At 39.2% G+C, this 15,529-nt stretch overlaps 1 protein-coding gene across 1 annotated transcript in view; it reads left to right on the top strand.

The window, feature by feature from the left end:
• ERCC6 (ERCC excision repair 6, chromatin remodeling factor) overlaps positions 1-15,529 on the top strand; it is a 76,084-nt gene that overhangs the window by 30,790 nt on the left and 29,765 nt on the right. Inside the window, exons 6-8 of the mRNA XM_082673426.1 lie at positions 365-493; positions 5,593-5,751; positions 12,608-12,743. Of these exons, the coding sequence (XP_082529552.1) occupies positions 365-493; positions 5,593-5,751; positions 12,608-12,743 (424 nt within the window). The remainder of the gene's footprint in view (positions 1-364; positions 494-5,592; positions 5,752-12,607; positions 12,744-15,529) is intronic.

The following is a 15,529-nucleotide window of genomic DNA, read 5'->3' as shown; positions in this document are numbered from 1 at the left end:
GAAATTTTCACTGACTCTTTTCTAGAATTAAGTTCATATATCTTAGGAACTAGCAGAGAAATTTTCCCTTTAGGGTATGCCAGGAGAGGAGCAAGTAGTTTTGATAATGAAATGAGACCTTACAGGAATATTTCTAGAGCAGCTATAATAATTCAAATGAGAATTGAATTGAGGAGGAAGGAAAAGAGAATCAGTTGGTTTTTTTTTTTTCCTTTGAATATCAGTGTTTTGGGTAATGATGGCAGCAGAAAGCTAAAAGACTGTTCAATTTTGTCTGTTTTTTCCTGTGTATTACTTAGAACTATCTATTTTAACCTGGTTTGGAACCAAAATAATGGAAATGTGGTTTTTGTTTTCACGGTAGGAGATGGAATAAACTGCGACTGCAGGACAAAGAGAAGAGTCTGAGGCTTGAAGATGATTCTGAGGAAAGTGATGCCGAATTTGACGAAGGTTTTAAAGTGCCGGGTTTTCTGTTCAAAAAGCTTTTTAAGTATGTGCCATGTGTTCCTTCCTTTACATCTGTCATCAAGCCATTGTGTACAAATTAATATTTTAGGAGCTACATAGTACTTACCTGTGGGCCCTTAAGGTACTTGCAGCAATTTATTGCAGACACAGATACTGTCAAATGAAATTTTAGCCACATGCTGTTCATTAAAATTAGACGGTAATAAATTGACTAAAGTGCGCATCGGGTATGTTTATAAACTGATGAATCTGTGTGGACCTGTCTCAGCAGACTAAAAGCTACATTTAAAAGCTGTCTACATCGAGTTCTTTTTTTGTTGCCGTTCTTAGCAATTTTAAGGGGCCAAACCTCTAACTTCTAAATCAGATTAAGAAGACTTGCTTATTAAAATCAATATTGGAGAGGTTTTTACTTCTATATTGAAATAAAAAACTGCGTAGAGGTTATTTTTCTGAGTGTCCTATACTGTACCTAAGGGTGTAATACTTTTGAGCTGACCAGATGTATATGTAAACATTTCCTGTAGATGTTGTTCTGATACCAAAAGAGAAGATACAGGCAAACAGCTTCAGGGTTGCGTTGCTGTTTGAAACCGACTATGTTTCATATGTCAAGTGGCCCAGGGTTGCATATAACCGGATGCCCTGTGATAGATGCGTGCCTATAGCCTACAAGGTCCAGGCGAGTCTCCGTGATGAATGTAAATACTGAGCCACGTTGTCAATCTCAGTCCTCCTGGGATTTACTAAACAAGGTGCTTTAGGAAGGCTTCCTCGATGCATATAGGAAGTTAAAGCATTAAATAGCTTCTTTCTGTCTCTTGTATCATCACTTGGTAGTCGGGTGCAGGATGTAAACTTCTTTCTTTGAGATGGTTATGTTTAATCTCCTTCATAGATTCAGCTGTCAGCCATGCCCTAAACTTGTGCAAGATGTCTACTTAAAAAGAGCATGCTTTTTATATTTCCTCTCGAAGAGCTTTTATTATAGTTTTAATTTTTCTCCTGGGTTGGAGGGGACAAAGGGAGTGGTTGTTTTATCCCACTAAACATAATAGGAAAGCTGAATCCTAAATATGTGAACTGTCTTGGTTGGGTTGCCGTACTGGACAGGAGAACTGTAAAGAAGTTCAAACCTGAATCTCTGGTAGTTTCTGTAGATGTTTTATAGCCTGGGGAGGTGGCTACTGTGTTTATTGCTTCTCCCAAATGAAAATTTAACTATGGAAAGGTACATAAAGATAATATTTATTGGCAACTCTTTTCATCTTCTCTAAAGCGATTGCTTATTAAGAAACACGCCGAATAGTATCAGTGTTAAACTAGCAAAAGGAATACCCAGATTATAGATTAAATTGGTTTAACAAAGACAGGATACTTCTACATGAGTATTAAGTGATTTGGCAAACATCTTGATTCCTCAAGAATCAAGTTGAATGTGCATTTTTGCATAAATGTGGTATTTTCTAGCAAAGGAGTTTCACAGTTAATAGAACCGCACTTGGCTCACTAGGAGTATATAGGATTTAGTGTATTGACTGCTAACCCTATTGTAGTTAACGTAAATGCACGGTTTTTTAAAAAAATTGGTCTTAATTGCACATTCCTGGAAAGTATTTTGTTGTTTTCATTTTTCATCTCTCAAAAACAGGATTTTAAATAGTTCATAAATGTTATGAAACTTCTGTTTCTTTTATTCTGCTACATGAAAAAAAAAGTAATAGGATTGGTAGAGTCTCCATTTTTCTTTCATGATTAAGTTTTAGCCAGGCCAATTTAATTTTAAGCTGTAGATCTATTTTTACTGTACTTACCGCACTCTGTGGAATTAAATTAACAGGGTATATTTGTACGCAAGGGAGTCAGCAGGTACAGTTATCTATTTAAGTGCTGTTTTCTGCAAGATCATGGTTAACTTTTAAAATTCTGTTTTGAAAGTTTGCCCGGAAAATGTATTTGACTGTGTGATGTAGCAATCAGATGACAAAATTCAGTCTTGCAACTTTACTTTTAGCCACACTAGTAAATGCAATCTTGGGTTAATGTGACAATGCCAAGATATACCCATTATCTGTGGTTATTTTGTGACGCTTCAGTTTCATGGGGGAAGCAGAGTACAGTAATTTCTTTACTCTTACACAGTAGTTTGTAAAAATCTTTTAACTTTTCCTAAAGAGTAATTTTTATGTCTTCAAAGGTTCTGAAAACTGAATTCCGTAGCCTGCTTTCATTTAAAGTATGTAATTGTTTTACAGTGTTTATTATTAGGAACTTAAAGCAACAAAGCCTGAGTCAGTTAGTGACACTGCTGGAACCAGAACCTAGACCCCCTAACTCCTCATGCAGTGATACATGCCTACCAATCATTGTGCTCGTGCAGCCTGAGGGCCTTCATGGAAAGAGAGAGCCGCTCTTCACCATCTTTATACAACGTCCCCAGCTGTGGTTGGGCGTTTCCATGTAGGATGTGACTTACAGGGCTGCCTGGTAGATATTTTTCCTGAAGTCATTTCTTTAGTGTTGTTCATCGTCTTATACGCACAACCATACACTGTGTGAACGCCCTTGGACATTACATCTGTAGATGAGGAAACATCTAGCACAGCGTCTCTGCCTCTCGTGAGTCACCTAGAATGCAGATGTCCTAACTCCCTCTGGGATACCATGCTGGTCACCAGTTTTTATTCCTTTCATGATTTCTCGATTGTCCCTCTCTTGATTCCTTAAGTTGATTGGCCCCAAACAGAGAGAGGGGTTGGACCTGTGTTGGGTGGAGGCAGTGTTGTATAGTGGGAAAACACTGGAATGGCCACTGGGAGATTTTGGCCCCTACTCTGCCCGGAGGAGCTGGTCCCATAATTGTTCTGTACCTCAGTAAAAGGAGGCTGATTGACTGGAATTTAGTGATTCTGAACGTACATCAGTTTTTTGGGGGAGCTTTTTGGACTACATCTTTTTCCATAGCTGAGATTAGTCCAGTGTAAGTAGTTCATGACCAACTTTTATTTTTAGATCAGGATTTTTCATTCTCAGCACAACTGACGTTTTGGGCTGAATAATTCTTTGTTGTAGGGACTATTCTGTGCATTGTAGGGTGTTTAGCAGCATCTCTGGGCTCTACCCACTAGATTACATTTGCACTTTCCCAGTTGTAACAACCAAAAATGTCTCTAGGTATTGTCCAGTGTCCCCTAGGGAGCACAATACCCTCTTTACCCCCCATTTACCCACATCCCTGGTTGAGAACTGCTGGTCTCCAAAGTGGAATCGCTTTGGAATCAGAGGTTCTGGATTTCAGTTCTGACTTGCTCATTTTTTTTTCTAGCGGTGTGACCTTTAGCAAGTTACTTAACCTCTCTGTGCCTTCATTTCCTAACTGTAAAATGGGCTGATCCTCTTTGTGTGGGCTGGTTGTGAGGTTGTATCCAAACCTCACCTGACCAGGTGCCTCCCCAGCAGTAGGCCCCTTAAATGGTTGGTAGCTTTTATTTTCTGATTATATACCACGTGTTAAATAGAATTTGTCCTTCATCCCAAATTAAATGATCTTTTATCCATAGTAGACTTCACTGTGTTTGGATTTTAAATCCTCTCGTCCAGGGTACATATTGAGTGTGTATATTATAATTAGCAAACTTAAGCAGCAAAATACTCAAAGTTTTCCTTATATGATAGATAATAATGGCAACAGCTAGAGTCAAACTTTTGGAATTGATTTGCAGAATACTGGGGGAAAGTTAATTATGACATACTTACTAGGAGAAGAGTAAATAAACCTAGTTTGACAGGGACTGAAATCCACAATGAGATTTTAGGTAGACATATCACATACCAAAGAGTAAAAAACATCTGGGCAGTAAAACAGCAACAAAACCACCTCCTTTTAAGGTGTGCAGCTCACTAGCCTTGGTATTTTCTTTCAAAAAAAAAAAATTCTTTAGCTTTCATTTTTTTTTTTTGCAGTACGCGGGCCTCTCACTATTGTGGCCTCTCCCGTTGCGGAGCACAGGCTCCGGACGCGCAGGCTCAGCGGCCATGGCTCACGGGCCCAGCCGCTCCGCAGCATGTGGGATCTTCCCGGACCAGGGCATGAACCTGTGTCCCCTGCATTGGCAGGCGGACTGTCAGCCACTGCGCCACCAGGGAAGCCCATCATTGTCTTTTAAGTGTTTTTTGCTCTAGATTTTTTTATGTGGCATATAATTTTCATACCATTCCATAGTGTTAAATCTTTCACTCTCAAAAATGCTTTTTGCATTATTCCCTTTTTAACTTCATTTTTAGATTATTGAATTAGACATACCATTGATGGAGAAGGGCAAATACCAACTCTTTTTTTGTTTTTAGAGGGGAATATATTATTGCTCTTTGACCTGTACTCCTTATTTAAGATTTTAATAGCTCTGACCTTTTTGTATCTATGATAAAGTCCCTGAATCAAGTTCTACTTTAAAATATTAAAAGACCTTTTGTATTGTTGAGTCTTTAAACTGTTGGGTTTTTTTTTTTTTTGCATCTGCTAGTAATATGACAGAATCATATGTACTAATTTCGTGAGCAGCCCTGTTATTCAGACTTGTTTATGGCCTTAAAATTTAATTTAATTTTTCCTATAAAAAGATAATATGATTACCAAGTGACTTTTCAACAGTGTATACTGTAAATTGTAGTGTTCTCTGTCCTGCTTTTTGAAGCTTTTCAGATGGAAAAAGTAAATGTTAATGCATCTTTTCATAGAAAAATTATTGGAACTTTGTATAACTAAAAATATTTGCAGTTTTTTCCAGAAGGATATTGAATAAAAGATAATAAGTTTATGCTTGTTTACCAAGCTATTTCTAATGTTGAAAAAGAAATGAAATAGTCCCTAATTACCCTATCTATCAGTTTAATTAGAAATGTGTTAATGTTCTATAAAGAAAAATTTGTGATTTTTATGCCTAGGTAATCAAAAATGTATGACCTTATAAATATAATACTCATGTAAAACACACATCCGGCATGTTTCTCTGACTGGTACTAGAACCTCACTAAATGATTAATTCATGAGTACTTTCTGTTATGATCTGTATTATCCACCATTTGCCATTTTCTTTTTCTTGTTGGTGTTTGTTGTTGTAGGTACCAGCAGACAGGTGTTAGGTGGCTGTGGGAATTGCACTGCCAGCAGGCAGGAGGAATTCTGGGAGACGAAATGGGATTGGGCAAGACCATCCAGATAATTGCCTTCTTGGCAGGTCTGAGCTACAGCAAGATCAGGACTCGTGGTTCAAATTACAGGCAAGTGCTCCTCTGCAGACTGTCAGTCTGTGGAGCTCAATTAATATTTCATCAGATGTATTGCTGTGGAGGAGGGTCTTGTGAATTATTGATGACATTTCAATTACAATATTCCTTTAATTCTTTTAGTGGGGGACATCAAAGGAAAATTTTTACGAGACAATGGAGCTGTAGGGCAGGAGAAATTAAACATGTAACACTTTTAATGAATTCCAGGCATTGACGCTTCGTTTTGCAGATGAGCCCCACTAGATATTTTGGGTCAATACAGTGTCTAAGGTTAGCTTCTACAAATGGATTGTTTACAAACTCAGTTATGTTAATATCAGTAGTTTACACAATATGGAATTTTAAATTAGACATAATATCTTCAGTTCCACTTATTAAATTTTACATTAAAATATTTGTTCTGGCAGGAGACCGGGTGAGCATTACAGTAAGTACAAAGTCTATTCATGGGGAAAGTTGAAGCTTTGGAGAATTTCCTTTATAATCAATTACGCGTGATAGCTTTTATAGATAGTGCTTTTTTTTCCTAATGAAGCTACGTATTTGCTCACTATGCTTTCTACTTCCTCTCCTAGTCTTTAATAACTTTATATAAATTCTAAAGCCAAAGCCCAAGTGACTGTAAAATGATACAAAAATATTTTTAGGTTGTAATCTTTATTCTCTTTAGGAATTTAAATAAACTATTAAAACTTTAATATTCTGAAAGAAGAAGCATTTAAACTACATTTGTTCTGTGTGGAAGGACTGAAATAGTTTATCTTGAAATCCAGCGAGCTTTTCCGTATTTAAGCTGTAAATTGACTTTTTTGTCAATCAGTATTGGTAAAAATAATGCTAGGTAAATTATGTGGGATCTTTAATCTTGAGCCCAGGTGATCGAAGATGTCCTTGGATTCCAACAGGCTGACCTAATGAGTACCAGCAAGATACTTACCAGGTGCTTGTGTCCTGGAAACCTCAGGCACTCACAAGATGTGATTCGGCGATCCCTTTAAAAGAGTGTCAGCGTGCCTGAAGGCAGCAACAGCAGAGAGTTACTGCCCCGCACGCTGGTTCATTGTCACAGAAATGTTTGCGAGAGAGCCAGATACGAACCATAAACTATTGAGTAAAGAACTTTTTTTAAAATCTTCAAAGTCTATTGCTTTGCTTTTATTCCTTACTCTTTTCATTAATTTAGCAGATCCACACTTACCAGGAGCCGTACTGAAGTTTTAGAATATTTTAGAAATACTTATATAGCGTTAGGAAGGGAAAAATGTATTTGGAGATTTTTAAATACTAAATGTTCCGTTGTTATTACAAGGAAGTTGTGTTGAAGCAGAGTTTTTTCTTCAGATATTGGAATTCTGTTACATTTCATGTGAAAACATTCCATCCCAGTGGAAGAGTCAGAGTTGAAAGTGGGCATTTAGGGTTTTCTTATCTATGTATGTCATTAGTTCACCATTTAAAAAATGCTTTCTCTGTTCTAAATAAGCTCTTTGGTAGGCTTGGCTCTGCTCCTCTTGTTTTTTTTTTGTTTTGTTTTGTTTTTGTTTCTGTTAACTAGAATGCCCTAAGCTGCCCTAGTTTCTAAGACTGTCTTTCTTTCCTTAAATGATTTCTGGGATTTTCTTATCTCCCATCTCTTTTCTTCCCTTCCTGTTACCATGAAACTTGTGTGGAGTCTAATATGCTGGGCCTAGGAAACCTAAAGTCATCCCTGCAGTGTAGTTTTGGTCAAAAAATTAAAACGTGCTCTCTCGAGTGATGACAATCCTACTAGGAGTGAAGTGAGGGCTAATAATGAGCAGCAGCTGTAATCAATTAACTATCAATGCGCATCTCCTCTTTTCCATAATGAAATAGTGTGGCATGTTGGATTATAGCCCAGATCGTCTTTATTAGAATAGTATTGGTAGAAGTGGCTTCCCAGAATGCAGTTCATATCAGCCAAACAACTGAGCTCTTTATGAATAGAGGTGTACGGAGGAGCTTGGTCCCTTCCACGTGCACGTGCCAGAGCAAATTGTATGACATTTTTCTCACAATTTCGTACTGTGTCCTCCTCTGAAACTAGATGAACTTGGAATCCTCCTCTGTGTTTACGTCCTAAAGAAAACTACCCAGATGCATAGTCAAACGAAGTTCTGCATGAGCCAGCATTGCTTCATGGGCTATGTACGTTTCCTATGAACTCTTGCAAGCTGTAGATTTTGGGGGCCCTGATTTGAGATGGTCTTAGTGTTGTAATTTTAAGGTCAACGGTCCCTGAAACCATGGAAGTCTCTGGGATACCAGGAAGGAATTTCCTGGTAAAAGAAGTTTTTAATTTTTGTTTCTTTAATGTGTTTTATATGTGTGTTTTTAAAAAAGAGGGAAAAGCATATTTACATTTACATGTGGATAATAAACATCTATACTAGTTGTTGTGTTCCCAGTTCATATTGTATACACTACGTTCTTTTCACTTTGCCATTCATATTATAATGATAGGCCCCCTGAATTTTGTGATGGAGAGGAAATAAATTATTTACCTTTCAGACTTCAGTTAATACTCTGAAGTCTTGGATATCATTTAGGAAATTCCTAGTTACAAATAAATGGTCTGAAAAAGGTAATAAACTTTCAAAGGTAAATGTTTTTACTTTGTAATTCCTGGTAAATTCAAGGCTATGAATGGCAGATTTCCATCGTGCAGGTTGAAATATTTGACCATGGAGCCGTTGGCTTGTCGTAAACTCATTAGGTAGTCAGTGATAATCAGAGATGAAAAGAATTGTAGCCAGTTTGGTAATTGATGCTAATCACTCCAGTACATTTAGCCATTTCTTACACTCATCTCACGGGATTGAGGGTTGGGGAAGAGTGGTGCAGTTGAAGTGACTGTTAATGGGTTTGATTGCCCCTTCTGTGGTTCAGGGACGATCTAGGTCTGCTCCTAGATTCCCACTCTGTGTGAAAACCTCTGTAATCTTCTAATAGAGTGGCAGAAATTAAAGGGCATAATAATGCCAGTTAGATGTTCAGCCAGAATAAAATATTGGCCTTAAATGACATTGTGGCGGTTGGCAGAGAGTGTGTTATAAAAAGAGCACAAACACTATATAACCTCCAAAAGCATAGGTACCTATTTATGTTTATTTGAAAGTGAATTTGTTTTTAAATATTTTAGATGGGTTTTGATTGGTTGTTTCCTAATCCCTGCTAAGTGCATATTGACGATAACTCTCTTTAATTCCCCTTGGAGGATATAAAGAAGTTGGTGCATTTAATCCTTTTAGAAAGGAATATTGTCAAGGAAGGGGCCAGGGCAGAGTCATGCTCTCCCCAGGGAGTTTGAAGGGGCTCTTGCATGGGCCCTGCCCTTGGGGAGGAGCAGAGCACAGCTTGGGAATTCTTCAGGAAGTGTCAGCACCTGGCTTCTTGCAATCTGAGCCCATGCTGTGGAGCAGAGGGGGCAGGGGCAGTGACTGTAGCTGGAGGTTGGGAGGATTTAGAGTGGGTGGAGGCATTTCGTTATGTTGCAGTATTATAAGGGTAAGCCTCATTTAGGCTGTGGCTTGTTTTTCTACTAGACCACAAGGTATTTTTCAGTTGTGCAGATTATTTTTAATATTTCAAGTACTGTGTGATTTACTCTAGTTTACAAAAAATTTTAAGTTCAGAAATCATTTATTGAACCGTAACAAGAAAATAAAAATCACTCAGGATCCCCTAACTCAGAAATAATCTCTTTTAACGTTTCAATACAATTTATTCCACCCTTTAAAAAAAGTTTTCATTTAATAAAGCCAGTATTTATTCATTACCTCCTGTGGTCTAGACATTGAGATCGTTTGAAGAAGAGGCTGTCCCTGTACCCTGAAGGACCTTAGGAAGGATCTAGCAGACAATTACAGTAAGGGTGATATGCGTTATGACAGGGTTAATGTGGGGTCCTAACGAGTGTGGATGCACCAGGGAAGGGTCCTTGACCTACCTGGAGAGAAAGGGACGGGAAGGGAAGAAGCTGCGGGCTGATGGACAGGTGGCTAGGAGAAGAGGGCAAGAAGGGACAAGGTGAAGGCTGAGAGGTCAGGGGAGTATGCACTTTGTAGGAACTGAAGGCGGTGCTGGTGGGGGAGTGCTGAACCACCGGGCCAGTGTCGGGGTAGGGGCCCTGAGAGAGGAGAGGCTGAAGAGGTGGGCCGAGGTCAGATCCTCCTGGTCTCATATGCCAGCGTGAGGTGTTTGGACTGTTTCGAGAGCAGGGGACAAACAGGAAAAGGCTCTTAAGCAAAGGGATGAGGTGTTCAGATTTTGCTTTCTTGAAATGATCGTCCTAGAAAGTGCAGTAACCCAGGTAAGAGATGACAGTGGCCAGAAGTGGAGTGTTAACAGTGTAGATGGAGAGACAGGGTAACTTTGAGAGGGATTTAGGAGGTAGATGTGACATGAACTCAGTACAGGTTGGATACAGTGGAGAACAGGAGAGGGGCAGAGGCCCGGATTTCCAACTGGGGTACCTGGAGAATGGGTGACAGTTCTTTCCATTGGATTAGGAAACACGGTAGGAGGGCCAGGTGGGGAGAGGATGACGTGTGGTGCCGTGGGGACATCTGAGTGGAGAGGTCAGCCGGCAGTTGGACATCCAGGCATGTGGTACTTTGGAGTTCAGGAAGGAGATTGGGGTTGGAGACCTAGATGTGCATCATCAGTGCAGAGACAGTAATTGAGACTGGGAGTTAATGAGATGGCATGGGGAAAGTGTGTGCAGTGGATCTAGCTTCAGATATGCAGTATCCTCATTGGGCAGAAAAAGGTAGGGGGCGGAGAATGACAGTTTAAAAGGTGCCAGTGAGTCTGCTCCAGGATGAGTGAGAAGGTAGGCTCCAGTTTCCTCTGTCAGTCTTGGCTCCCAGTTGCCTCTGGTGGCATGAGCTGAGCGTGAGTCTAGTGTTGAAGAGATTCCCATAGTTAGTTTGACTTTGCTTAGTTTTCATTTCATGGATACCCATCTCCCAGCAGGACTGAGGATGAAGCAACTCTAGTAGTAGGAACATTGATGTAGCGGGGGTATGGGCTCAGACAAGAAAAGGGACACCTGTTCCGTGGTAACCGGAGGGAAGGAAGGCAGGATGGTACTGATTCAGTCAGGTGCCTACGGTGTACAGTGGATCAGGATATTTTGACTTCAGGTAAAAAAATCTTGGCCTCAAATTGGGTTAAATGTTCACATACCTACAGAGGGGGTAGGCTGTACACACAGCATGATCAGAAGCAGCCCAGGGATGTCATCAGGGGCCCGGGTTCTCCTGATGCCAATTCTTCTTGTGGTCATAAGATCTCCTTGCACTGTATGTCCTTGTTCACATGCAGCAGGAGAGACCAAGAGAGGAAGCTCTCCCCGACCTAGAGTGTAAATCCTTCCTTAACCGTGAGCAAGCCAGTCTTCCCACGCCCCTCAGTGGACAGGTGATTGTCGCCAGGGGAACACTGTGTGCTGACAGACAAGCTATGATTCTGGCTTCTCCCCTCTTCGCCATAGCCAGACAGTGATCAGAGTCCCATCGAGTACACGTCTGGGAAGGAAGAGGGGATACCTGCACAAAATTGTGGTTCTGTTTGGAAGGAGAGAGGGGAGATGTGGATGTTGAGAGAGGGGGCCGTGACCAGTTTACTGGCTACCTATGTGTAAGTGAATTGGGGTGATTCCATAAGTAATTTGGTTTTTTAAAAGACTTATGAGCATCTTCCAGATTTTAAATATTTTTCAAAGACGATTTTAATGGTTATATTATATTCCATCTTATTTAACAAACCCTAATAGTATTTACTGTATTCTGTTCTAAGCACTTTATAGATGTTGATTTAATCTTCATGTAAATGGTATGATCACTACTGTTATTATTTTAAGATGAAAAGCTGAGGTTCCGTTAGTGTGTGCAGAGCTGGGATTCAGACCCAGGCAGTGCTCCTAACCACCAGCCTGTAGTGCTGTAGTAAAGGTGGTTTATTCAGCCCTTCTCTTATTTACAGACATTCAGGCAGCGCCCACTTTTTCCACAGTATAAATAATGCTACAGTATGTGTCGCAGTACACAAATGTTTGTCTTGGGATCGCTTGGTCAACATGCGACTCTTGTTAAAGCTCTTGCCACGTAGTGCTCAGCTGCTTTACACAAGAACTGAGCGGCTTGCCTTCCGTTGGCCTGGGCTTTCTGGGAGAAACGGTCACTGTGATGCTCACCCACTTGTTTTTTATCACGTGGAGAAGAGAGCAGCACCATGTAGTGGAAGAGCAGGCTGCAGCGATCAGAAGACCGACTTGAGGCCTTGCTCCATCTCCTGGTAACCAGGGGGCCTCGGGCACAGCAGCCTTCAGCGGCCCCGAACACCGCAGGATTTCTGTCCTGCTTGCTTCCCGAGGCTGTGAGATTGATTGAAATCTTGTGGGTGAAAACTCTTGGTAGACTATAAAGCTTCAGACCAATTGAAGACACTCTTACGTTCACTTAGGTTAAGATATACTGTACAATGCCTTCACTAATCTGGAAGGAGAGAGAAAAGTATTTTTGTTAGGTAATGTTTGTTTGATTTTTTTACTTTACTATAGACATTATCTTTTGATGTGTAGTAGCTGGTGTCTCCTCTTAATACCTGCACTCACTAACTGATGAATGGGGTTGTAGGGATTTCACTTGGTGGGTTTTATCCTCAATAGCTTTTTCTTTAAAGAAAATATCAGTAAATTTCCAAAGCTAGGATTTTCTTTTTTGAGCTGTTAAGGTTTTGTTTGTTCTTTTTTGTTTTTTGGCAGTTGATCATCCATATGCTGTCCTTCATGGTTGTCTTTTCTTCTTGGACATTTTGGGTGCAGGTTCGAGGGGTTGGGTCCGACTATAATTGTCTGTCCGACGACAGTGATGCATCAGTGGGTGAAGGAATTTCACACGTGGTGGCCTCCGTTCCGAGTGGCAGTTCTGCACGAAACTGGGTCCTTTAGCCACAAAAAGGTAACATTACAGTACTTCAGAATCTTTCTGCTTGTTTTAAAGCCCTCTATTTTACATAATTGTTTTTGCTTTGATCCATTTATTTATGAAGTGTATGTTCCTGTGTTTCTTTCTTGCATTTAAACTTATTGATTTAATTTAGAGCTCTGTAGTTTTAAAATAATTATGAATGGAGGCTTTGTCATTCTAACAGTCCATGGTGGTGACATGTTCTTGTCCCGTGAAACACAAGCCTGATACCCTGAGTGGGACCAGAAATCAGGGGGCTTATGCAGCAGTTAACTGGCTGGATTTGGGGGCATTAGAGACTTTAAACAGTTTTAGGAAAGTAGGTACAAAATGTAATAAAATAACTCTTAATTGATAAATGAATTTGTTAACATGCTTTTAAAATGTATTTTAAATGAACAAAAGAACAGCTTGCCATTTTGTAATTTGTACTGTTGCCTTTTAGTTAAGTTGTTTTTTGTTCTCTGAATCGTTGATTACCATTCAGGTCTAATCACTGTTCTTTGAAAGTTGCATTTTCTCACTTAGTTGTAGTTTTACCCACACATTATCAAAAAGGTTTATCATCTCTTCTCCTCTGGGTAGCATAGGTAGGGTGAATTATGCTTTTTTAATCTCATGTCTGTCTACCATCTAGACTGTAAGTTCTGCAGTGTGGAGACTGTGTCTTCATCGTTATCGTATCCCAGGGGCCCTATAGACAATAGATAATAATTACACATTTTCACTGTGGGTTTGCAGGTTTACTCTGTAGACAAGAAGTGGCAGTTTGCTATGAGTTCTTTCTGTCCTGAGTTTCACAGCTCTTGAGTGAGGCCTCTGTGCCCCCATGAAAGCAGTGCGAGCTGAGAGAGCTGTTGAATGCTTGCCTCGCTCAGTTAAATACGTGCGAGCCACTAAACTCCAGTGTCTTTATAATTCTGCCAGTACCCCTTTCCTCCAAATTCCCATTTTGTTCATGGTCATGAGTAAGCAGAACTTTTGATAAAAGTGAATCAGGAGTATATAATTTGGTAGCTCAACTTTGGTGAGATGGAATCTTGCTTTTACTAGCTGTTGTTAAAAACAGCATACTTTGCCCTGAATTTTAAATGATAAATAGAAAACAAATGAGTTGAAATAATTAATGAAGTGGGATAAACACCACAATCAAAACAAAAAACAAAAGTGATTTTTTTTTTCAGCAGCATGAAAATAGCAGCTTAGATTGTTTTTCTAGTCAAACTAAATTGTTAACTATCCTGTCATCATTCTTGTAAAACATTTTTGATTCCTTTTTTCACTTCCATTGTCTGTTGACATTTCTTAATATTTTGTATTGCAAAGTCTTGTACTAAGATTCATTAGTTGATGAATGTCTTTAAAAGGCAAATTTTTCACATGTTCCTCCTTATCCTTTTATTTCTTTTGTGCTTTTTCTTTTACACCTTTACCATATCATGGCTCACTTGAGTCTCTTCTGTTATTATAGCCTGAAGAGCAACCTTCATGTAAATGAAATACATTGACTCATGAATGAAAATAGAATTGACATTGGTCAGTGTCTCTGTTGGTGAGATTTGCTTCCTTAACTTGCTTAGAGAGCAAACAATTATTTCACTTTTGTTTCCAGTGATTTGCACCTTCTGAGGTGTCTGATTATGCACAGACACATGCATATATATGATTGTTCATAATTTTTTTAGTACTTAATGGTTTACCAAGAGCTTTAACTTGAAGTTTCTTAACTTTTGAGGAAAAGCAGTAGACTTGTGTTTTTACTCTGACCCTTAACTCTTTGGACAGTTCCTTTTTCATTATACAGTATCTCAGATCTCTAAAGATGTAAGCTGTTATGCAAAAGATTGAAAAGATGTTCTTTCGCATCTTTCAAACCGTACTCTCTACTTAGAAACACAATCAGTTTATTATTAATATTTAATACCAGTTTATTATTTGTGATGACGACATATTGAAAATGTGTTAATTCTTCTGCACAGGCCTTGTTATAACACTTCCAAGATCAGAACTCTGGCTTCTGGATTAAAAGACTGAGTGGCATTTGATCCCTTTGCTCCTTCCTTTTGTGTTTGTGTGTACAGATCTCTGTTGCCACTCCGTGCACACCTGTTGGCTTAAAGGTGTGTGTTAGATTGCAATGGAGTTTACATTTCTTAATCACATTTCAAATATTCTGTCAGTGCTGCTGTGTCCTTTAAGCCAGCATCTAATGTCTAACTTCCTTTCCATCCTTATAGGCTGAAATTTCTTTTTTCCATGGGGGAACTTTCTGTGCGCACCAGCTGTCCTGTCTAAATGTATTGATAATAGCAGCACTCTGGTGTAGGGTTATTCAGTGCTGGAGAAAATAGGGAAGAGAAGAGAATTTCTCTTTGGAAAACTTAAAAAAGTAATAATGCCAGAATTATTCTGCTTATCATTCAAATAGATTATTTTTATTTTTCTAATGATTTGTTGTAGCTGGTAAGATGTAAAACTTTGAAATTTTGGAAGTTTTTCATTTAGAGAAGAGCTATCAAATGATCAAACAGTTTCTAAATGGAGATCATCTATCATTTTTCTTCCCTAAATTGCCTTTTAGCTTCCAACCTCTCTGACCAGGTGATCCTATATTATCTTTGTTAATATTTTCTTTGGTTGACAGCATAATTTTGAATTATCAAATGCACACCCAGCAACCTTGCAAAAAAATATGTGGCTAATATTTTCAACCAGATGATCAAATCAGATAAAGACATTTTCAGGCTCTGAATCTCCTTTAATGGTCAGTTGAACTC

The sequence above is a fragment of the Grampus griseus genome (assembly GCF_964374135.1).
Source record: "Grampus griseus genome assembly, chromosome: 16".
Taxonomy (NCBI): Eukaryota; Metazoa; Chordata; class Mammalia; order Artiodactyla; family Delphinidae; genus Grampus; species Grampus griseus.
Note: the sequence above shows the minus strand (reverse complement) of the source record. Positions and strands in the feature narration are given on the sequence as shown.